General features: G+C 25.5%; 4 protein-coding genes across 8 annotated transcripts; 2 read left to right on the top strand and 2 right to left on the bottom strand.

Moving 5' to 3' along the window:
- The first annotated feature begins 102 nt into the window (after positions 1–102).
- On the top strand, positions 103–2463 carry LOC112679491. 2 transcript variants are annotated; one of them, XR_003148219.1, is made up of 5 exons: positions 103–499; positions 590–797; positions 854–1091; positions 1912–2169; positions 2241–2333. XR_003148219.1 is itself a non-coding variant. In XM_025549318.1 (4 exons), exons 1-4 carry the CDS (start codon positions 298–300, stop codon positions 2421–2423), a joined length of 831 nt encoding a protein of 276 aa, XP_025405103.1. In that variant the 5' UTR covers positions 103–297; the 3' UTR covers positions 2424–2463. The 2 variants fall into 2 exon arrangements, 1 of the variants encoding a protein (XP_025405103.1); XM_025549318.1 differs by lacking the exon at positions 1912–2169 and having other exon boundaries at positions 2241–2463.
- Positions 2448–12803, bottom strand: LOC112679464 (glycerol-3-phosphate dehydrogenase [NAD(+)], cytoplasmic). Of its 4 annotated transcripts, none has more exons than XM_025549272.1 (10): positions 12635–12803; positions 10047–10224; positions 5890–6030; positions 5692–5833; positions 5520–5632; positions 5221–5451; positions 3746–3852; positions 3594–3683; positions 2793–2825; positions 2448–2725 (listed from the first exon to the last, which is right to left on the bottom strand). In XM_025549272.1, the coding sequence occupies exons 1-10, from the start codon at positions 12676–12678 to the stop codon at positions 2704–2706; spliced, it is 1101 nt and encodes a 366-aa protein (XP_025405057.1). In that variant the 5' UTR covers positions 12679–12803; the 3' UTR covers positions 2448–2703. The 4 variants fall into 4 exon arrangements, with proteins under 4 accessions (XP_025405057.1, XP_025405067.1, XP_025405080.1 ...); XM_025549282.1 differs by having other exon boundaries at positions 2800–2825; positions 12635–12795; XM_025549295.1 differs by lacking the exon at positions 12635–12803 and adding an exon at positions 11543–11638 and having other exon boundaries at positions 2451–2725.
- A 97-nt stretch (positions 12804–12900) lies between these two features.
- LOC112679429 (CTP synthase 2) lies at positions 12901–17966 on the top strand. Its single transcript, XM_025549224.1, has 12 exons — positions 12901–13567; positions 13662–13832; positions 14027–14112; positions 14485–14616; positions 14686–14856; positions 14917–15071; positions 15805–15937; positions 16008–16096; positions 16156–16293; positions 16359–16522; positions 17357–17683; positions 17790–17966. Exons 1-12 carry the CDS (start codon positions 13402–13404, stop codon positions 17849–17851), a joined length of 1794 nt encoding a protein of 597 aa, XP_025405009.1. The 5' UTR covers positions 12901–13401; the 3' UTR covers positions 17852–17966.
- Positions 17967–19120: 1154 nt separating this feature from the next.
- Positions 19121–20160, bottom strand: LOC112679504 (papain inhibitor-like). Its single transcript, XM_025549331.1, has one exon. The coding sequence runs from the start codon at positions 20123–20125 to the stop codon at positions 19598–19600; it is 528 nt and encodes a 175-aa protein (XP_025405116.1). The 5' UTR covers positions 20126–20160; the 3' UTR covers positions 19121–19597.
- Positions 20161–21476: the final 1316 nt, after the last annotated feature.

Genomic DNA, 21476 nt, shown 5'->3' with positions numbered 1-21476 from the left:
GTCAGCGAAGTGAGCAAAATATTTTTGCAGGGAAATTTACATAAAAAAGAGAAATTTAAGGCTTCTAGTTGGGAATTCTGATTGCTATCACCTACCATCACTGCGTTTGGTATACTACTTCTGATGAATCGAGTTCGTTGGCCGTTACGAATTCTCCGTGTTCACTTGATCTCTGATGTCGTGTGCTTAATAAACACTTATTGCCTCGATCCGAACAATGCCGTCAACCATTGCATGGTTGACCGTCAATGGTATTGCATTCCCAGAGAAAAACACTTATGAGTAAGTAAACGGCACATGAAATCCGATCGATTGTCAAGGTTGCTCCCAATGATGGTCCTGACGGGCGTCTTGAAAAGAGCACAGTGCTTAGCACTCTTAATGCCTGTCCTGTTACCGGCCATCCACATACTGGTGTTAGACAAGTTTTGGAGCGACTTCAACGTTAATGTCAATAAGGAACACTGTACGTGTTCGTGTTGGGACACCGTGTTCAAAGGTAAGGTTATTTCCCACGGTACCATTATAGAAGCTATCACTGATGTTCGAATCGTAATCCAAGACTATTTTGCTTTCGTTTCTTTCGTAGGACCATACGAAGCAGGTGTCGCTAAGTATAAACACATGTACTTCAACGCTACATACAACACATTCAAAATATGGGTGATCACGATGGTGTGTGCAATCATACTGTACGAATGCACCAAAAACATTGTAAGCATTTGTTTTGACAGGCAACTGCGTTATAAAATGGTGTTACTGTTTATTTTATCAATGTTTTCGCACTACTATTCTTGGTTAGTTTGTTACTAAGACCGATTTTGTTGAGCTTTTACGGTACAATGTTTTCAAGGTGGTCGTTTGTAAACTATTGGAATGATGACTTCTATTCGCAATGGAATCATCAAATATTCTTCACTATCACCGAACTCTACTCTACTTGCATTGTGTATAAAATATGCGATCGCAGAAAAGAAATAAATAAAGGACACTTGTTTTCCATTATTGCCGTGGGCTTGATGCATATGTTAGCTGCTGGCTTTGATCAGTTTGTTATAAATGTGATTGGAGGACATGGATACGCACATCAAGTAAGACATATTTTGTGTCAATAGTCTTGAAATAACTGACGAACAATTTTATAACTAGTGTAAATCAACAATAAATGTAATATGTTATACACCCTCAAAAATATTGATGTCTACAGCAAATTAAATGAATTATATCAATGTATTCCATATATTATTTTCAGGATTTACTACATGTCATTTTTGGTTCAATTGTTTCTTTTATAATAATCATATGCGCATTTTGTATTTTTTTAAATTTTGTTGTTAGTTACATAAATAAATTATTAGCATTATATAACTTTTTCCCACAATTCTGAAGCATATGTTGCATTATTTACTTAATAATTCATGGACTATAACACAATAAAATTGGCTAAGTATAAAGAACAGATTTATTTTACTCAAAACACACTAGACTTTAAAATTTAAATTAGTTCTACTTAATATAAGAAAGAACCCCTCTTATATTTCCTGTAAATATGGAGAACATATTTTTTAGTAACTCTCATTTGTTCAATTAGATACTCAAGTTCCTAATTCAATATCAAATAAATCATCCATTAGTTTTTTATATACTTATTTATTTATTTTATATACTGCAACTAATAGTAAAATAGGCATCACTTTTAAGGACATTGTTTTCCGTAGTTCATATAAAATTATTATGAAGCCGCTGAAAATTAATTTCATAAAACTTCATATGTCTAATAAAATTTAAGTATAGAATCATTTTGGATTATTGCATTCATGGTTTTAAATTTTTTTTTGTTTTCTTGTATTATTAAATCTTCCAACATTTTTCCCTATCCTGTTAATATGTTTCTAATTTTATTTCGTTTAGTGTAATTATCAATGTATCAACTTAGTATACTATCAAGTATGATTCACACTAGTCAGACACATACTATAACATTTTGCGAAATATTTCAATACTTGTTTAAGTATAATAATTCATTTTAACATGCTAAATGAGCATTCATTCAGTAACAAATCAACAGTCCGTCCAGCATTTCAGGCAAAAATGTTTTGTCGGGACATCCTGTGTCTGTATTGGAACAATACATGATAATACAATACCAACAGTATGGTGTTCTGAATTGTATGAATTAACTATGTCTTAAACTGTATGGTACCTGACCGTAGTAAATTACTTAAATCTTTGATTTTCAGGTGATAAGAGATCTCTTCTTAATGATACCAGATATACTAAGTATCATTATACCATTATGGGAATTAAAAGACCGAAGGTTAACTATCAAAAGCAGATATGAAGAGGATCCTAGCAGTTTTAAAGAAATATTATTACTAGTCATGATAGTGATCTCTGGATTGATTATTGTTTCATTACTTTAATACACATGTTTATTATAACTATTAAAATGTATGAGTATAACTATATTTTGATTGCCTTAGTACAATATAAGTTAATAACATTTGAAATTGGTGCATTTGTTTTGAGGTAGTGCAAAGTAGTGCAACGATTACAACAATTAACACAAATTAATCTACAATATAATGGTAACAAGTATGTCATAAAACAAACTGACATCAATGTGCATTCATACAACATATAAATAGTGAATAGGTATATAGAAATTAAGACACCCTAGCACTTTTGGTACAATTATCCAAATTATTCTCCACCAGCTTGATTCCTATAATAAAATAACACAATTTATTAAAAAAAACTCATTTATATTTAAATTAAAAATATATTCCTACAAGTTACATTTTTCCAGATTTATTTCATCAGACCTGTAATGTTATACAAAACAATTTAGTTAAATAAATTAAAACTCATGAAATATTATGCATGCATTTCAAATAATAAGGATTTTTAGGACATGAAGATAATGTTATTTGAGTAAAAAATGAATATTTTAAAAATAAATACCGCACAATCATTAATTTATTTTTCATGTATTTTATCATAATTGATTCATATAATAGGCAAATACTGTTAATAATAAACTAAATTTTGATGGTTTTTAATGGCTACTATTTACTTAAAATAGCTATGACAATATAATTTATTTTTATTTTGATAGGTTAAATACAATATAAAACCAATACATCCAACAATACAGAAGCTATTTTCATACATATACATGCAATTTTATGGTTACAAACTAAAAAAATATGGTACTTAACAAAATAGGAAAAAGTAAAAACTAAATAATTTTTAAAATCTACATGTATTAAAATTTAAAGAAACAATTTATTAAAAATATGATGTATCCTTAAATAATAATTAGAATTGAAGTATTTAAATATATATTTGCCAAAGTTAATTTAATATTTAAGTATTATAAATTCAATCACTATATCAGTTAAAAAGGTTTAATGTTATCAAAACTAAAATTGATATTTTAAAATTAAAAACAAGTTAAATAAATGCAATAACTCATAAAATAAAACAAATAACATTATTTTTAATGCAGAAAAATAAACACTTTTTGATAACAATTTTATCATGAAACACATATTTTCAACATATACAAATTGACAGCTTATTTAACTTACTTGCTGGTATTTATTTTCATTTGTTCAATTAGATCTTTAGGTACTAATTGTCCAGTACAAATTTTATGAATAGTGGTAAATAATGGGAAACTGAAAAATTATTAAAATATAATTACTTAAATATAAATTGGCATTTAAAGTATATATCTTACTCATTTTCCATATTTTTATTTTTGAGCATAAAGTTTACTTCGGCAGCTGTAATTGGCCCTTGGAGTTTTTGTCCATTTAACATTTCTTTTTCAAGTTCTTCAATGGACTTAAATAATCAAAAAAATGAATAGTATTACCATGCATTGCGGTTATTAAAAATACTAATATATTTACTAATTTACATTTTGTACATTTTACAACCATTATAAATATAGTTATTATTCAGTATATATTTGATAAATACATTAAAAATATTCCTATAAATCATTTAAGCCTAATTAAAAACTATAACAAATATGAACATTCAATTAAATAACATTGGATAGATGGAGGATCATATTTAAATTAATTTCAGTTATTTTATATATTTTATAAAATGTAGTATCTTTTAATTGCTATTTACATTAATTTAGTTAACTTAAAAAGTATAATAATTGATTTAATTTTTAATTTAATTTAAAATGTATTGATACACAAATTATTTAATATTAAATAGTCAATTTATAACCTAACCAACATTTAATGATAATAACCAATGTAAGTATTCTAATAAATATACAGTATGCAACACAAAACTCAATTTTAAATTAATTAAATTATGGTTTTCAGATAAAATCATGTGAGTTTTCTAAGTAAAATTTAAATATAAATTTGAACAATAACTATCAGACTATAAAAATTTATAATTATAATATATTATAACCTTAGTTCTAATATCCTACTAATAATAAACTGAAAATTATTTTTGTGTCATGATCAGAAAAAATATCAACCAAGAGTTATATTGTCTAGAACAGTGATTCTCGACCTGTGGGTGCGCCCCCTTAGGAAGGCATAACAAAATTTCAAAGGAGACGTAAAAATGTTGAAAAAAACACGAAAAATGAAAAGGTTGCCGTTTTATATACTGTGCTTTGCCGCTGTGTCAGTCGTCGCCATTTAAATTTTTTTTTTTATGCAAATAAATCAATTTAAATTAAAAAAACCTCATTGAAGTTGTATTCTTATTAATCTAATAATCAACATTAAAGTATATTATATATATATATATATATATATATATATATATTATGCACACATCAATCTTATGGTAACGAGAAGGATGAACGTGAACTCATAAAATAGTTTTAAAAGGGGCCGGGAACTTAAAAGGTAGAGAACCCACGGTCTAGAAGACATAGAGGTCTATTTGATCTACATCCTTTAAATTTAAAATATATTTCTGTTTGAATAATATAAAATTTTACTAATCACCTAGCTAAGTTCCAATATATCATGAAAATACCACTAATCAAATCATTATATTAATACATTTTGAAAAATATAAAATATTTAAGTTTTCATGAAAAATCCAATTTTTAGATACTTTTCTGTTTCGTAAATTTATATTAAGTTAGTGCAAAATGGTTAATAAAATTATATATAATTGGAAAATATATTTTAGCTGATTAAAATATAGAATCATTTAATTTACTTTTCCTGATGTCACATAGGCTTCAGATACTTTTCTGTTGCGACCACCATAACATGTTGTGATTAAATCAGCAACACCACAGGATTCCAAAAATGTAGCAAGACGAGCACCAGAATAAAATGTATCAACAAATTTAATCATTTCCATAAGACCTATACGTATGATGGCTGCTTTAGTATTATCTCCAAGTGTTAAACCATCAATAAAACCAGCTCCAACAGCAACAATATTCTAAATTAACATAAAATATATTGATAGGTATACAATATACAAATAAATAATTTTTAAAATAATCATACTTTTAAGGCTCCACAAATTTCAACAGCTTCAACATCATCAACAACAGAAACACGGAAATAGTCAGTCTGAATTAAATTTTTAAGAATTTGCCCAACTGTTTTGTTTCTACATCCTATATAAACAAAACAATTTTTAAATATTAAAATAAAATATTTCAAGTTTAAAATTTACCAATTGTTGTTTCACTGAACTTTTCATCAGCAATTTCATTGGCCAAATTGGCACCCATCAACACCGAGACATCAATTTTTAAATGTCTTTTGATAATTTGTGAAATAAGATCTATTCCACCACCCTCAGCTACATCAAATCCCTTTAAAATACATTAAGACTATGAAAAACAATTTATTTTATTTTTTTTAGTCATACTTTAATTAATGATAGAGCTACAGCAGTAGACTTAATGTTTCCTTCAAGACTAGAGCACAATTTTGGTATGAATTGATGAGGAACAACAAACACTAAGATATCAGCATCTTTAGCCGCTTCAACAGCATCTGGTACAGCAACCTAAATAAAATATTAACTTCTTACAGTTTAATCATAGTTTACATTTTATTTAATAAGTTATTAGCAAGAAGACATTAAATAAAAATTCATATCTTAATTAAATGAATGAAATATATATATATATATATATATATATATATATATGTAAATAAACCTAAATAAAAGGATTTGATAATTCGGAGTTAGACATAAGTGAACATTTATATAATAAGTACTTAAATATAAGTTTTTTAAAAGATAAAACATTATAATTTATTCTTTCAAATAAAGTGAATTGTGTTTATTTAGTATAATATTTGTGTCATTAAATTATTAAATAATAATGTGGTATCTAATATATAATATCTTTAACATTTTAAGATTCTAACTAAAGGTTGATAATGTTTTTTATTTAAAATGAGTTAGGTAATTTTTGCTTAAATTTTTGAAAAATTAATGCAAGAAAACTCTTGATAACAATATTTAGTAATGAAACTTAAAAATATTTTTTGTAAGGTAAGTTTGAAACAAAGCAAAATTAATTATTTTCACAATTATTTTTATAAAATCTATACTAATATTATAAAGCTGAAGAGTTTGTTTGGTTTAAATCACTAATCTTAGGAATTACTGGTTTGAATTTAAAAATATTTTTTAGTTGGATTGTCCATTTATTGAGAAAAGCTAAAAGCTATATAAAATTTTTAGAAAGTCTTTTATACCTGAGACACCAACTGGTGATGATGTTTACCCAATCTACAGGCGCAGATATCCAGATATGGTGTAAACAGGAATTGTTTGTGGCAAAGGAACAGAAATAAGCGTGGATAATAGGTGGGTTGTTCCTTATAATCCAGTCCTTTCACAAAGTTTCAATGCGCACATAAACATAGAATTTTGTATATCTATCAAAGCTATTAAGTATATATGTAAATATATTCATCAAGGTTCTGATCAAGCCACATTTTCTTTTCAAAATGTTATCAATGAAGTAGAAAAATATTGGAATGGTCTCTATATTAGTTTCTCCAAAGCTCTTTGGAAAATTTTTCAATTTCCTATTCATGAACGTTTCCCAACTGTAGTTCATTTGACAATTTATTTGGAAAACAGACAAAGAATTTATTTTAATAATGAAGATCTCCAAAATCGGGTCAACAATCCTTACAGCATTATTTGATCTTTGTAAAAACTTTTATATTTTATATGGAGAAGTACCTCAATATTACACATGGGAAAGAAAAACATTTTCCAGAGTGAAGCGTGGGTAAGAAGTTAATGGATTCCTGGTGTAAAAAAAGATACAGTTTGTTTTTTTACCAGTTTATTTGGATACTGAGACATTACAAAATACACAAAAACGAATTAGATGATATACAAACTAAAAAAACAGCAGCAACCGAAGCTCCCGAATCAAAATATAATACAATAATAGACACAAAAATTATATAAAATTTATCATGCAAAATCACTGGTCCAACCAAAATACAAAATTAAGAGTAATAAAACAACATATCAATTCCTGGTAACAATTAAAAACATCAAGAAAAACAGAAATAATAATAAACCGACTAAGAATCTGCCAAACATGTCTTATACATGAATACCTCATGCAAAACCAACCACCAACTAAATGCACTTCATGTGGAGTTGTACTATCGATTAAACACATAATGTTGAAATGCAGAACAAAAAAAAAAAAAAAAAAAAAAAAATAGAAAAAAATACAAAATAACCACAAATATCTTTGAAACAATTGGTACCAATTGCCAACCTGAGAGTATACCAAATTTCTCAAGAGCACAGAAATATTTAAATACCCATAAAAATAATAATAATAATAATAATTAGTCATAAGTTCCATATTGTAAATATTAAATATATTAAGTAGTAAAATAATGTAAATGTTCATCAGAAAAAGTTAATGGCCGTCAAAGCTAAAGTTCAATAAAAAAAATAGTAATTAAGATTTACAAAAAATTCTAAAAATTGATTTAATTACTAAACTAATCAACAAACCTTAAAATTTTTTTTTGGACACTGATAGGTACAATGTACAAAATACAAATTTTTTCTATAGCACATACTAGAAACAAATATGATAAACATAAGTAAATTTGAAGTTCAAATATATTAAATCGGACTCTAATGACTAATATTTGTTTTACGGAATATAGAATAATTAATAAAATATTTGTTGACCCCTCTTTCTTTTCTTATATAATATAATAATTTATTAACAATAATCAGTTTTATATGAATTATTGCTGTTCCAAAAATTACATTATAAGGTAATTAACCACTTATAATTCATGGCAACAAGATTAAAAATATTTCTAAACCATGACTTATAATAAATAATATATTAAATGAAGCCTAATTACATAAAAACTAAATTAATAACTAATATTCATTTAAAATTCCAATAAATTAATATTGAAATAATTAGTAAAGACAAAAAAAATTAATTGAGATACCAAATTTTTTACTGCCAAAATATTGACAGTAAATCAAATTAATATAAGAAAATTGAAAATTAAATGATATTGAATTTTAGTTAAATGTTCTTAATTTCACAGTTACATATTCTATGGAATATGACCTACAGTTAAAAAAAATAATTCATACAAAACAACCTTTAATCCTGTTTACATAAAGTATAAGAATTAATTCTATACACATGAGATGTACACTAGGATGCATAAACATTTATTATTTTATATAGACACTATAATATATACAGTTAAGTAAAGAATGAAATAAGTTTAAATAACTTTAAATATATATATATATATATATATGAATAGTCTTAAATTATAGAACAGGTTATCACCAATCAACAATATAAATACTATAATTATAAAAAGAAAAAACTTCATACAGGTTTGTTATTTTATTTTTGACACATAAATCATTAAAAATAATTTCATAATAAATTAAAATTTAGTAATTACAATAGAAAAATAAAATTTCTCCATAAAATATAAGAAAAATGGTCTGTTAACTTTAGATAAGCTCAAAGAAGAATATAATATAATATATATTACATGAAAAATAAAAACGTTTTAAAGTTCTAAGAAACAGGAGTATATTATTGCACATAAAACAATTTTATTTGTAGTTTATCAAGTCTACCATAATTTTTATTTTAAATACAGCAATAGCTCGAGTCATTGAATATTTAATTGAAAAACTGTAGAATTTTTACATTGGTTGGAGTGTTACAGCATAATGTAACACAGAAGCATGACTTTGGTACTAGAAACCTGAATAATCATATATCCAGGAGCAAGCAATATTAGGCAGTGTTATATTACATTACAGATCTATGTCTGTGGCTAACCAATGCAACACAACATATTATCAATCACAATTATATTAAAAATAAATTACCAATTATTAAAACATAAAATGTTCATTTTGTTTCTTTTTTTCAATATTTGTGATGATACACGTATATTAAATACAACTAAATAAAATAGGCAAATCAATTTATAAAAATAAAGATTTATATTTAAAATTCTGAGCCAAATTAAGGATGTATCGGTTAATATAATTTTAATGTTTTTTATTATTTTTCTTCTGTAATCGCTAGATTTCAAATAATTATACAAATAATAAGTGTTTACTAAAAAATGTATTCCAAATACATAAAAACAATACATTAGACACAAAAAATACAAAAAAAGGTTTTTTTGTTTTTTTAATTTATTATTTATATTTAAAAATAGCTCGAAAGATGTACTCAAATCTTGTAAACTTAACAGCTAAGATTAAATCAAAAGAAAACAAACAGGTATGTAAGTGACCTTTTAAATACTCAGATTTAAAAATAGTTATAATTTTTAAAAACTACTGAATAAACCTTGATCTAATTGTTTGAAAATACAATTACGTAATTTTATTTTAAAGATATAAAATCTTATTTAAATATACACCAAATTTATAGTAAATTTATAACAAATCATAGAAGTTTTAAAAATAATGTACCTATAAATATAATAATAAAACAATAACAAATTCAATAAAAAACTTACCACATTTTCAGGAAGTTTTTTGCCAGGTAAATATTTCACATTTTCATGGGTGGTGTTAATGATTTCAGTCAATTTTTTCCCATCAATAAGTTCTTCAAAGACCCACATATTAACAGTGGAATCAAATGAATCTAAACGTGCTGCATTTGAACCAATAATTTTTGCTATTGCTGAACCCCTGTATTTTAAAATAAAATAATTTAATTTAAATTTGAATTAACCTTATTTAGAACTTAAGATATAAGGTAAGCTAATATTTGAAAAATTTGCTTCAAAACAATTCAACTTTTCACATAATAAAGAAAGATAATAACATGCTATCATTAGTTATTCATAATAATAATAATACTTATAGTATATAATCAATGACGTTATGTATAGTATACAGGGCCGTCCCAAATGGGAGTCTTGGGGGTATCTCACCCCCCCCTCATTCCTTTCAACGAAAGCACCAGTTGGTGATCGGACTTTATTATAACCTAAAAGCACCTAATTTTACTGAACGAAAACAAAAACAATTACATATTTCGTAATACAGTGTATACACAAATAAAATTTATAGAACTACTTATTATACAATATAAAATATTATTATATACGAGTATATATAATTAAATTGTCAATTTTAAGAACATGCGACACTGACACATATATACATGTTAAAAAGTGAAAATAGAACTACATATAGTTAATTATATTACATACATTGAGTAAAAAAATTGTAGTCAGCATTTTTCATATTATTCACCCCCCTGATTTTCATCTTTGGGACGGCCCTGATAGAATAGGCCAGAAACTCTATTACTCTATATATTTAAACTCCAAAAAAGCAATTTATTACTTATATATTACATTTTTATGTTACAGGATTTTTTCCCCATACTGTGTAGAAGTATATATGCACAGCTACCAATACGTTTATATGGTAAATAACAATTGTAACAATTTATCATAATTTTTATTCAGAATTATATAATACAATTTTTATTGTCGATTATGTTTGATTTGATTATATTTAGTGATTTACACTAATAAATTACAATTTGATTAGCTTAAATATAACATTTTATTTTTAATCTTAATACAAATAATATGTTAATCAAACTTAAATTACAGATATTTACTAAATATTTCAACTCAGTAAACACAATTATTATCAAGCATACAAAAATAATTATTATTTTACATTGATTCTCTTTGGTTCATAATGTTATACTTTATTAAAAATTAGAAGTATTAAAGAATAAATAGTTTAATAATAACAGAGAATAATTAACAGCAGTGGTTTAAATAAATTTAAATATTACCATAATCAATTTTACCTAATAATAAATAAATTTCAATAACTAAGTACTACTTAAAATTTTGGGTCGTTATTTTTTTTTTTTTTTTTTGATTATTCAGTTCTAAACTTTCATATAAGAATGTGATAATTTAAAAAAAAAAACTCTAGATGCAAAGGCATAGTGAAAAAAATAGTACATTTTTATACCTACTTCCCAATTGTATAAAACCATATACTTTGTACTTCACATAAATAGCAAGATAGATATTTTAATATTTTGCTCACATTTTTTAACTGTTTGTAAAATAATCATAAAATAATATTCCACGTGTCTCAATTACATACATCAAAACAATTTGAGATAATCAATGATAGCCTATTGAAGTAAAACCAAATAATACTAGCCAATTAAAATAATCAGTAATTTGATTCATTACTACTATTGATATAAAAAATTATATCTTATGTAAATGCAACCAAAATAATAATTAGGTGAAGGTATTTAATTACTTTAATTTAAATACTTCAATAATTTGTGTTGGCTAAAGTTGTAATTAAAATTTATTTATAACAGAACACTCAAAATACATTAACAGGCATCTATAAATACATAAATAAATATACATAACAAAGAAAGAGATATATAAAGCATATGTACAGTATAGATTTTTGTAACTTATTTTAAGAACAACATTCAAATAATTTATAAGTCATCAAGAAAATTCTAAAAATTTATCCTAGAAAAATATAAAACTATATTAATCTTTTATACTTCAATTCAAATTTGCATAAGAACATAACTATTAATAGAAACGTCAAAAAAGTTAAAAAGATGAAGGTTATCCATACGTTAATTGATGACGAATTACAAAAATAACAATAAGTTATAACAAAAATGTTGATATATTATAATAAAAAATTATATATGCATAAGTAATACATTTTAAAATAAATAAAAAATATAAAGCTACTTAGAATTAATCGAATAATTTAGTTAAACTAATCTAATCTAAGCAATGCTATAAAATTTATTCTATTACAGTGAAATTATAAAATTATCAATTTAATTGGTATTTTTAAACATAAAATTTTGATTGGAATAATCACATCAATATATTTCTATGCAATTAATGATTAATTTAATTTATAATATTTATGCATTTAAGCATTTCTTTTTATAAATTACTTAAATCGTGAATACTATTAAAATTAACCAATATAAATATACATAAGATCAATAAAGTTCCTTGAAATAGTTAAAATTATTATTTAAATCGTTAATCCCAACGTAAATTGTACGTACCAGTTTCCAGATCCTAATATACACACTTTTTCTTTAGATGCCATTGCTGGTAAATGAATATGACAAATTAATTGAAAGTTAAAAAATAAGTTCAACCACGTACAAGGCGTCGGACAAAACTGACGTTTTGAGGTGAAAATTTTTGAATATTTCAATAAGCTGATCGGTCTTATCATTTTAAAATGAACGACCTTAACCTTCACGGTGAAAACTATTACAGGGAGCCAACGTGAACAATTTGCGCAAAAAATTGTTAAGGAGTTATCGTTAAATATAATCGAAACGCATAAGAAATCGTACAACTCCGCAATAACATCCTCATACTATACGCAAGCGGAAATTTTTAACAATGCTAAAAATCTAAATCCCCGAAAATGTCATTATAATAATATTACAGAATAAATAAAAAATTATTATTATTGTTATTATTATTTTGATTATATTGTGCCGATAAAAATTAACCTAAAACTGTGTGTTTACATTTTTTTCCGCGCTTTTCGCACGCTTATTGAAACGTACGACGCGTAGCCCCACTGCAATAGTAATGCGAAATGCGGTATGCAAAATGTTTTATTTAATCCGCGATCGTGTGACACTCCAGCAGGTATTCGTTAATATCGACTAGTGGGTTCCGATTACAAGTAATTCGAGTGTTGTAGAGGTATTTTCGCAGTTTTCGAACGGTACGTGAAATACTACCGGTAATTTCCATATATATTATCACTTCGATTACCATATTCGAGGTTTTCGTTCTAAAAACAATCGCCATGAAGTATATACTGGTCACCGGCGGAGTTATGAGCGGTGTGGGTAAGGGCATAATCGCTTCGTCCATCGGCACGTTGTTGAAGTCTTGTGGAGTCCACGTGACGTCTATTAAAATCGATCCTTATCTTAACATTGATGCCGGAACTTTTTCGCCTTACGAACACGGTGTGTAAAGTAGTATCACGTGTACAGCGACTACGTTACGTTCATGTCGTGGGACATTTACAGATTGTAATCGGTGTTGTTATTGTTTACCCAGGCGAAGTGTATGTACTGGATGACGGTGGTGAAGTCGATTTAGATTTAGGAAATTACGAACGGTTTCTAGATGTCACGTTACATAGCCAAAACAATATTACCACTGGAAAAATATATCAAGAAGTCATCAATCGGGAAAGACGAGGCGATTACCTAGGGAAAACCGTTCAAGGTACATCCTTTTTAAATCTACTAGGGATCTTGTAAATATCTATTTCTTTTTTTGCTATAATTAAATTTTTAAATTAAAAATTTATTTTTCATTAATAATCTTATAATTGTATTATTAATTACCTATTCAAGTTGTATGTACATAATATTAATAATAATTTGATATTCATGATAATAACTAATTGTATGTTTTAGTTATACCTCATATCACAGATGCTATACAAGAATGGGTTGAACGTGTTGCCCAACAACCAGTGAGTGATGATGGAGTAGAACCTGATGTAAGGCTAATAATTGTGTATCATATACTCAAGTGATGATATAGATAATATTTAACATGTACTTCCATTTAAAAAATGTATTACCCCTAAATATCTCAGTAGGTAGAATTATAAATATAAAAACTATAAATTAAAATGTATTTTTGTTCAAAAATTACTAAGGTACATTATAAAATTTAATTATTTTTTACTCAACATTAATAATAAATAATTATTTTTGATTTTCTATAATTTTTTTTCTTATGTCCAATTCAAAGTGTGTGATATCTATCCTATAGTTAATACATATTCTTCTGTATGTACCAAAACTTCACTAAATATATGTTATATTTTATTGTGAATAATAAATATAAATTTGATTATATTCATCAGGTTTGTGTTGTTGAACTTGGAGGTACAATAGGTGACATAGAAAGTATGCCATTTGTCGAAGCCTTTAGGCAGTTTCAGTTTAAAGTGAAAAAAGAAAATTTAATTTGCGCTCATGTTTCTTTTATACTACAGGTACATGTATTTCATAATCTGTTGTGATGTATTTTTAATTAATTTTTTTCTAATATGTTTGATCTATAGCCTGGTGCAACTGGAGATGATAAAACAAAACCAACGCAAGCTAGTGTTCGCGAACTTAGAGGTTTAGGATTAACTCCTGATCTTGTTATTTGCAGAAGTACCAAACCCTGTTCTAATGTAGAACAAGTAAAGAAAAAAATATCAAATTTCTGTGATGTGGCTTTAAAACAAGTATGTTAATAAGTTGTGTATAAATTCAATTTTATTTTAAAATAGTGTTTTTTATTTTAGGTATTATTTATGCATGATTTGGATTCAATATACAAAGTACCTTTATTCATGGAAAAACAAGGAGCATTAGACTTTTTACTAGATCGTTTAAATTTACCCTCAAATCCATCTTATAATAGGATTTTCATGAAACAATGGAAGAAACTGTCTGAGAAGTAAGTGCAAATACATTTTTTTTTTAATCTATTTTTTCAGTTTATATGGTTTTAATATTAAATATTAAAAGTCTTAAACTTAACCTTTATACCTTTTAAGCTTAACCTTTAATTACTAACTATTTAACATTGAAGTATTCAAATTATAGAAACATTACTTAAAATAACGTAATTTATTTACTTTTTGTTAAATTCCTTTGATTTTATATTTATTTAGTATAAAACTCTTGCATGCACTGTATTCAGTTTTTTTACGTAAAATATTAATAATATTAATTAATATATATTATACAACTATATAATTGTCATTATGTATTAACTTTTTCAAATCTAGCTATCATAACATTTTTCCTGAATACAGTGACAAAATTAACTAAATTGTTGAAATATATTTCTATGATTGCACAAGCTTATAAATGATAATAGATGTTTTTTTTTTTTTTTTTTTAATTAGCATAATTAATAATTTCTGTACATTTATATGTTATCTGAAGTATTAAAATACATATAAGGGTATAAATAATTAACAGTTTAAAATCCAATATTTATGTATTGTTTATTGAATTATTTAGAAAAAATTTCTACTTCACAATATGAAATAAAAATTAAATAATTATTATCGTATATTAAAATAATCTTCCTGGATGTATGTATAATTGTGTCTCATAATAATATAATATTAAACAAATAGATGAATTTCAATCAAGTATTAATTGCCTTATTGTTTTTTTAGATTGGATAATTCCCAAAAAATAATAAAAATTGCGTTAGTTGGGAAATATACACAACTGACTGATGCATATGCGTCAGTGTCCAGATCTTTAATCCATGCTGCTGCTCATATTAATCATAAAGTTGCTATTACAGTAATAATATAATATACACTTTTAAAATAGTATTTTATAATTGATTTCAAAGTGTGCCTTATATTTCTAGTATGTAGAAGCTGCTAATTTAGAAACTGAAACCAAGTTATTAAATCCAGTTGATTACCATGAAGCATGGCAAAAACTATGTCGGAGCGAGTGAGTTCATTATTTATTTAATTTAATCATTATATTTATTTGTGTGGTTTTTTAATTAGTGGAGTAATTGTTCCTGGAGGTTTTGGTACCAGAGGTGTTGAAGGAAAAATTGAAGCATGTAAATGGTGTCGTGAAAATAATAAGCCTTATTTAGGAATTTGTCTTGGTTTACAAGTTGCTGTTATTGAATTTGCCAGGTAATTTTTTATTCATATATTATTTAGATTATACAAATAACTAATGTATTCATTGATATTCTTAGAAATGTATTAAATTTGGAAAATGCAAATACTACTGAAATTAATCCAGATACCAAAGAACCATTAATAATTGAAATGCCTGAACATTGTCCTGAAAATAAAGGAGGAACAATGAGACTTGGTAAACGAACTACAATATTTAAAAAAGAATGTTCGTCTATCATATGTAAGTAAAACATTAATAATTATATACCGTGTGTTCAATTTTAAAGGTAACAGGACATATTTCAAATGTGCAAGACCTTAAAATTCGGGTTTTTTTTACAGGGTACAGGATTTATAAACACATATGTTTTTGATAAATTCTAATTTTTAACTTTTTTTTTTTATCTGCGCATGCGCAGTAAAATAAAAATTTTTTAAATAGAAACCACCATTTTTGACACTGGATTTGGTTTTCTCTATTTTTTTTTTTAGCAACTTTGATCTTTACAGTTTTTTGGTATGTTCAAAATTGACATTTTTAAGATGGTCGAAAATTTTAAACTAGGTAATTCGTATTTATTGCAAGATAAAGATCAAAGTTGCTCAAAATAAAAATAGAGCAAACCAAATCCAATGTCAAAAATGATGGTTTCTATTTAAGAAATTTTTATTTTACTGTGCATGCGCTGATAATAAAAAGTTAAAAATTAGAATTTATTAAAAACATATGTATTTATTGTCCTGTACTCTGTAAAAAAAACCCGAATAGAATTCAAGGTCATGCATTTGAAATATTTCCCGTTACTTTTAAAATTGAACACATGGTATGTTATACATGTTTCAAGTAATAACTTATTTTGGTAAATTTTTTTACCCATCTCTTATAACATTTCCCAGTTAGATTTAATTCCTCACTTATTACTAACAATTGATAGTAAATAATTAAGTTATTAATATAATAAGCATTAATTAATAGAACCAAAAAAATATGAAACATATAATTTCACATGTCACCTAATGTTAGCTTTGTATATATTTATATGAATAATACATCTCTGGGTTTATACAATTTTAGTTAAACTTTATGGTAGAAAACAAACTATTGAAGAAAGACATCGACATCGTTATGAAGTGAACAATAACTATGTGGAGCATTTAGAAAAAGCTGGTTTGAAGTTTGTTGGAACAGATACAGAAAAAATTAGAATGGAAATATGTGAACTTGAAGGTCATCCCTTTTATGTGGCTACACAATTTCATCCTGAATATTTGACCCGGCCTTTAAAACCATCACCACCTTTTTTAGGTTTAATGTTGGCCTCTAGTGGCAAACTTAAATCATATCTTGATAATGAATGTCGTTTTACACCAGATGAAAGCTGTTCAGAAGATGAATCTGAAGGTAATTTAAAAAATTTAATTTATAACTACAATTGGAATTAAAAATGCTTTAATCCCCATATTAAATTTAATTAATTAATGAAATATTCTAAATTCTGTATATGTAGATATATCATTCAAACTTCAAAATCTCGTGATGCCTTCAATTGTCAACAATAAATCTATATGAATCCATTCAATAAAAGTATATATTATCTTTTTCAAATACACTTTATTTTAGTTGTTTATGAGCTGTTTAATTTGTAAGCCATTGATCTATCACATAGAATAATATTTTGTTATTCAATATTACTGTTTTATTTCTAATAGATTATGTTAATTTTTTAATAATTGATGTGATTCTTTTATTGTGACCTAATTAAAATATATGTTATAAGTTAAATTATGACACTTTATTTATTTTTCTAACCAAAATACTAAACAAATACAATAAATTGAATTATTAATTATATTTATTCATATCCATATTAATATATCTTAATATATACTTATTGTATTTTGAAGAAATTAAAACATTCAATATGATACTATCACATATTATTTGATGACAATTAAGACTGACATTTTTGATTAAATATAGATCAAATCATGACTTTCAATACTTGGTATCTTTTTTATTTTTATTTTTCAATATCTATTTTATTTTCCTACAATGAAAGAGCTTTTCAATTAATTATTAATATTTTTGATTAAAAAACATGTGTTTAACACAAACATACATTTATCCCAATCAAATGCAACATAAAATGTAACATTAACGTTGATAGCCTGCCATGAGATAAATGTCCATCAGTTGTGTTTCTTCAACTTAATTTTTTGTCTGGAATCAAATAAATTTAAACATTGTTAGGATAACCACTTTAGAGTCTAGGTCTATTAAAAAAATAATTCAGCCTGTAGTGTTGGGTGCCACTTCCATGGCATAGGTAACAAAATTCTGAAATAACTTACTTATAGGTTTCTTTTGTAGTTTTTGAATGTTGATACTTTGGAATCTATGTTAAATTTCAATTTAACAAAGTATTACAAAGATGTATTTATGAATCATTAACTTTTTGTTACTACAGCAAATTTTTTCTAACAAGTATATTTTTTTGGTTAATGATGTGTTAAAGTTAGACATTTTATTCAAAGTTATTCTTAATAGAAAGTATATGAACAACTTATAATTGGTAAACAATTTTTTTATTAATACTTTACAATTTACATAATGTATCCATTTAATTTAATACATTTCAAATCATATAAAAATAATTATTAAGATAAAGTCTTAATTGTTTGTATCCATTTTTTTACAGTTTCATTGTATTAATTTTACAATCTGTATACAGCTACATAAGTAATTATTACTATTTTAATATAATAAATCAATGATCAATTAATCAACAATTATACATGTAACACATATTATAAATATATAGATAATTTTGATGAGTTTTAATAATAGCAATATAAGAGTTGTCTTGAAAATTATGGTGGAAAAGTCGAAAGGAAAAAAAGATGCAACTAAGTTATTGAAGAACAAAAGAAACAATTTACCAAATAATAATTTATTTATATAACTAACTAAAATTCCAAAATACTACCAGTGGTTTTGAAATCTCTTAAACATGACAATTAAATTTAAATTAAGTTGTAGTAAACAAATTTATTGGGTAGTAATTTGTACATTTTAATTTTCAATCTTTCGGTCTGAATTCATTTTCCACTATACCCTAATTCAGTATATCTATATATTTATATAAATAATATAATATAATACATGTATAAATATTTTATTTATATTCTGTTAATTATAACGACTCATAGAATCATTAATAGAGATTACAAACATTAGAAGTGTCGTCACACACCCTGCTCCCCCAAATGACAACCGTTATAAATATTTGTTAACCATATCTGCATTTAATTAACATTAAATAAAATCCCAGATGATTTGGAACCTTCCAACACTTTTAGGTTTAAGTTTTTCAAATGCTGATGGAGATACATCAATATCATTTACTTTGCAACCTTCGCATTTATCTCTAATTGTTACTTTAATAGATTTTAATGTTGTAGGATCGATTATTTCTACTTGTCTTCCACACATTGGATCCATATTAGGATTCGGTGAGGTAAAATAACTAAATGCTATTGCTGCAACCATGTCACTATTAGTATATACTTGACCACATGCAGTTAATCCCAAATCATAATATGTTATATCTCCTTTTTTTTTTAATTGTACCATATCCGATATACCGATTATATTTTTACAACAAGAATATACATAACCTTTACTACATGGTGATCGTCTCACTTCGTTCATATTATATTGCTCACAGCCTTTGACTAACCAAGAATCTGGTTGGCATCCGGTCTCCCAACATTCTCCGTGCACAAGATAAAATACAGAAGTTATTAAGTAAATAGTTAAAATAAAAAATACTAATTTATTCATTTTATTTAAATAGTATTAATAATCAAAAAGATAAAACTGACAGTATAAAATTAAAAACGTAATGATGATTCACTATACCTATACTTAAAAAAAACATTTTTCAACGTAAGTATTACCTATTTATACAATTACGAGGTATTCCTACGTACATAATTTTCACAATATAATGATATACATATGTACATGAAAAAAATTTCACATATATGAGGGTATATATAAGGTCATAAACATAGGTCAGCCTAGCTATGACATTGTATATCGCTATTATATAAAGCAGTGGTTCCCAACCTCTTCTATTCTATGCCCCCCTTTGTAGATTTTCAAAAATTTCATGCCCCCTCCTATATATTGAAAAAAATTAATCGCCTTTTTTGTGTACTTTAAAAATGAATTGTACAATATTCGGAATGACCATTTTTTATTGATGATAATAATTATAAAGTATAAATAATAGTAAATAATAAAATGTAAGGTGAAATATTATAATAATAAATTATTAAAAAATATTAATAATAGTTAATAAATATACAAATAAAAATACATAATGATATTAATAATTATTGTTGATGCTAACAATACTTTTCTTTGGACAGTTATTTTTATGTTCGGCTCAATATTTGATAGAGAACACCTTTAGTCAGATACGACATCTAAACGATTCCTATGTTTGTTTTTTATAACTGCCATGCTGGAGAATCCAAATTCGCATAAATAAGTAGATGAAAATTTTACAATGACTTTTAAAATTTCATTTGAAATTTCAGGATAAATGGGTTGGTATTTTACCCAAAACTCTTTCAAAGAGCTACTATTAAAATCAATTTTCGCGTGTGAATCGTTCTTCAGCTCGATTGGAAAATATCGAGTGGGTTCATCAGTCAAACTGTCGAGATGCTTAATCATTATATTTATCAACTCAGCAGGACAAAATGGTTCTTTATCAGACAGAAGTTCGTTCAGTCGACTGGAAGACGAAAAGTGTGGAGTCTCTTTGTTTACTCTGCGTTTCCAAAGCTGTATCTTTTCTAGAAATGCATTGATAGAATCGTTGACAATTATAACGTTGGTATTCCTCCCTTGTAATTTGATATTTAAGTTAATAGACTCAAAAAAATCTGTTAGGTACTTATAGTCTTTATCGGTTATCCGTTACTGATACCCCGATAACGGATATAGAAAACCGGTCAATTATTTTTTTTTTCTCTAAGATTTAAATCAAAAAATAATTTAATCAATAAAAATTGTATTTCGTAATAACTGCTTGTGCCTCTCCAGCAATGTGTGCACGTCCCCCGGTTTGGAAACCTGTGATATAAAGGAATATAATTAGGTGTTCCTTATATTCAGGGCC

This window comes from Sipha flava, unplaced genomic scaffold (genome assembly GCF_003268045.1).
Source record: "Sipha flava isolate LNK unplaced genomic scaffold, YSA_version1 100_pilon_pilon, whole genome shotgun sequence".
Classification (NCBI taxonomy): Eukaryota; Metazoa; Arthropoda; class Insecta; order Hemiptera; family Aphididae; genus Sipha; species Sipha flava.
The sequence above is the reverse complement of the archived record's forward strand: the minus strand, read 5'-3'. Positions and strand labels throughout refer to the sequence as shown.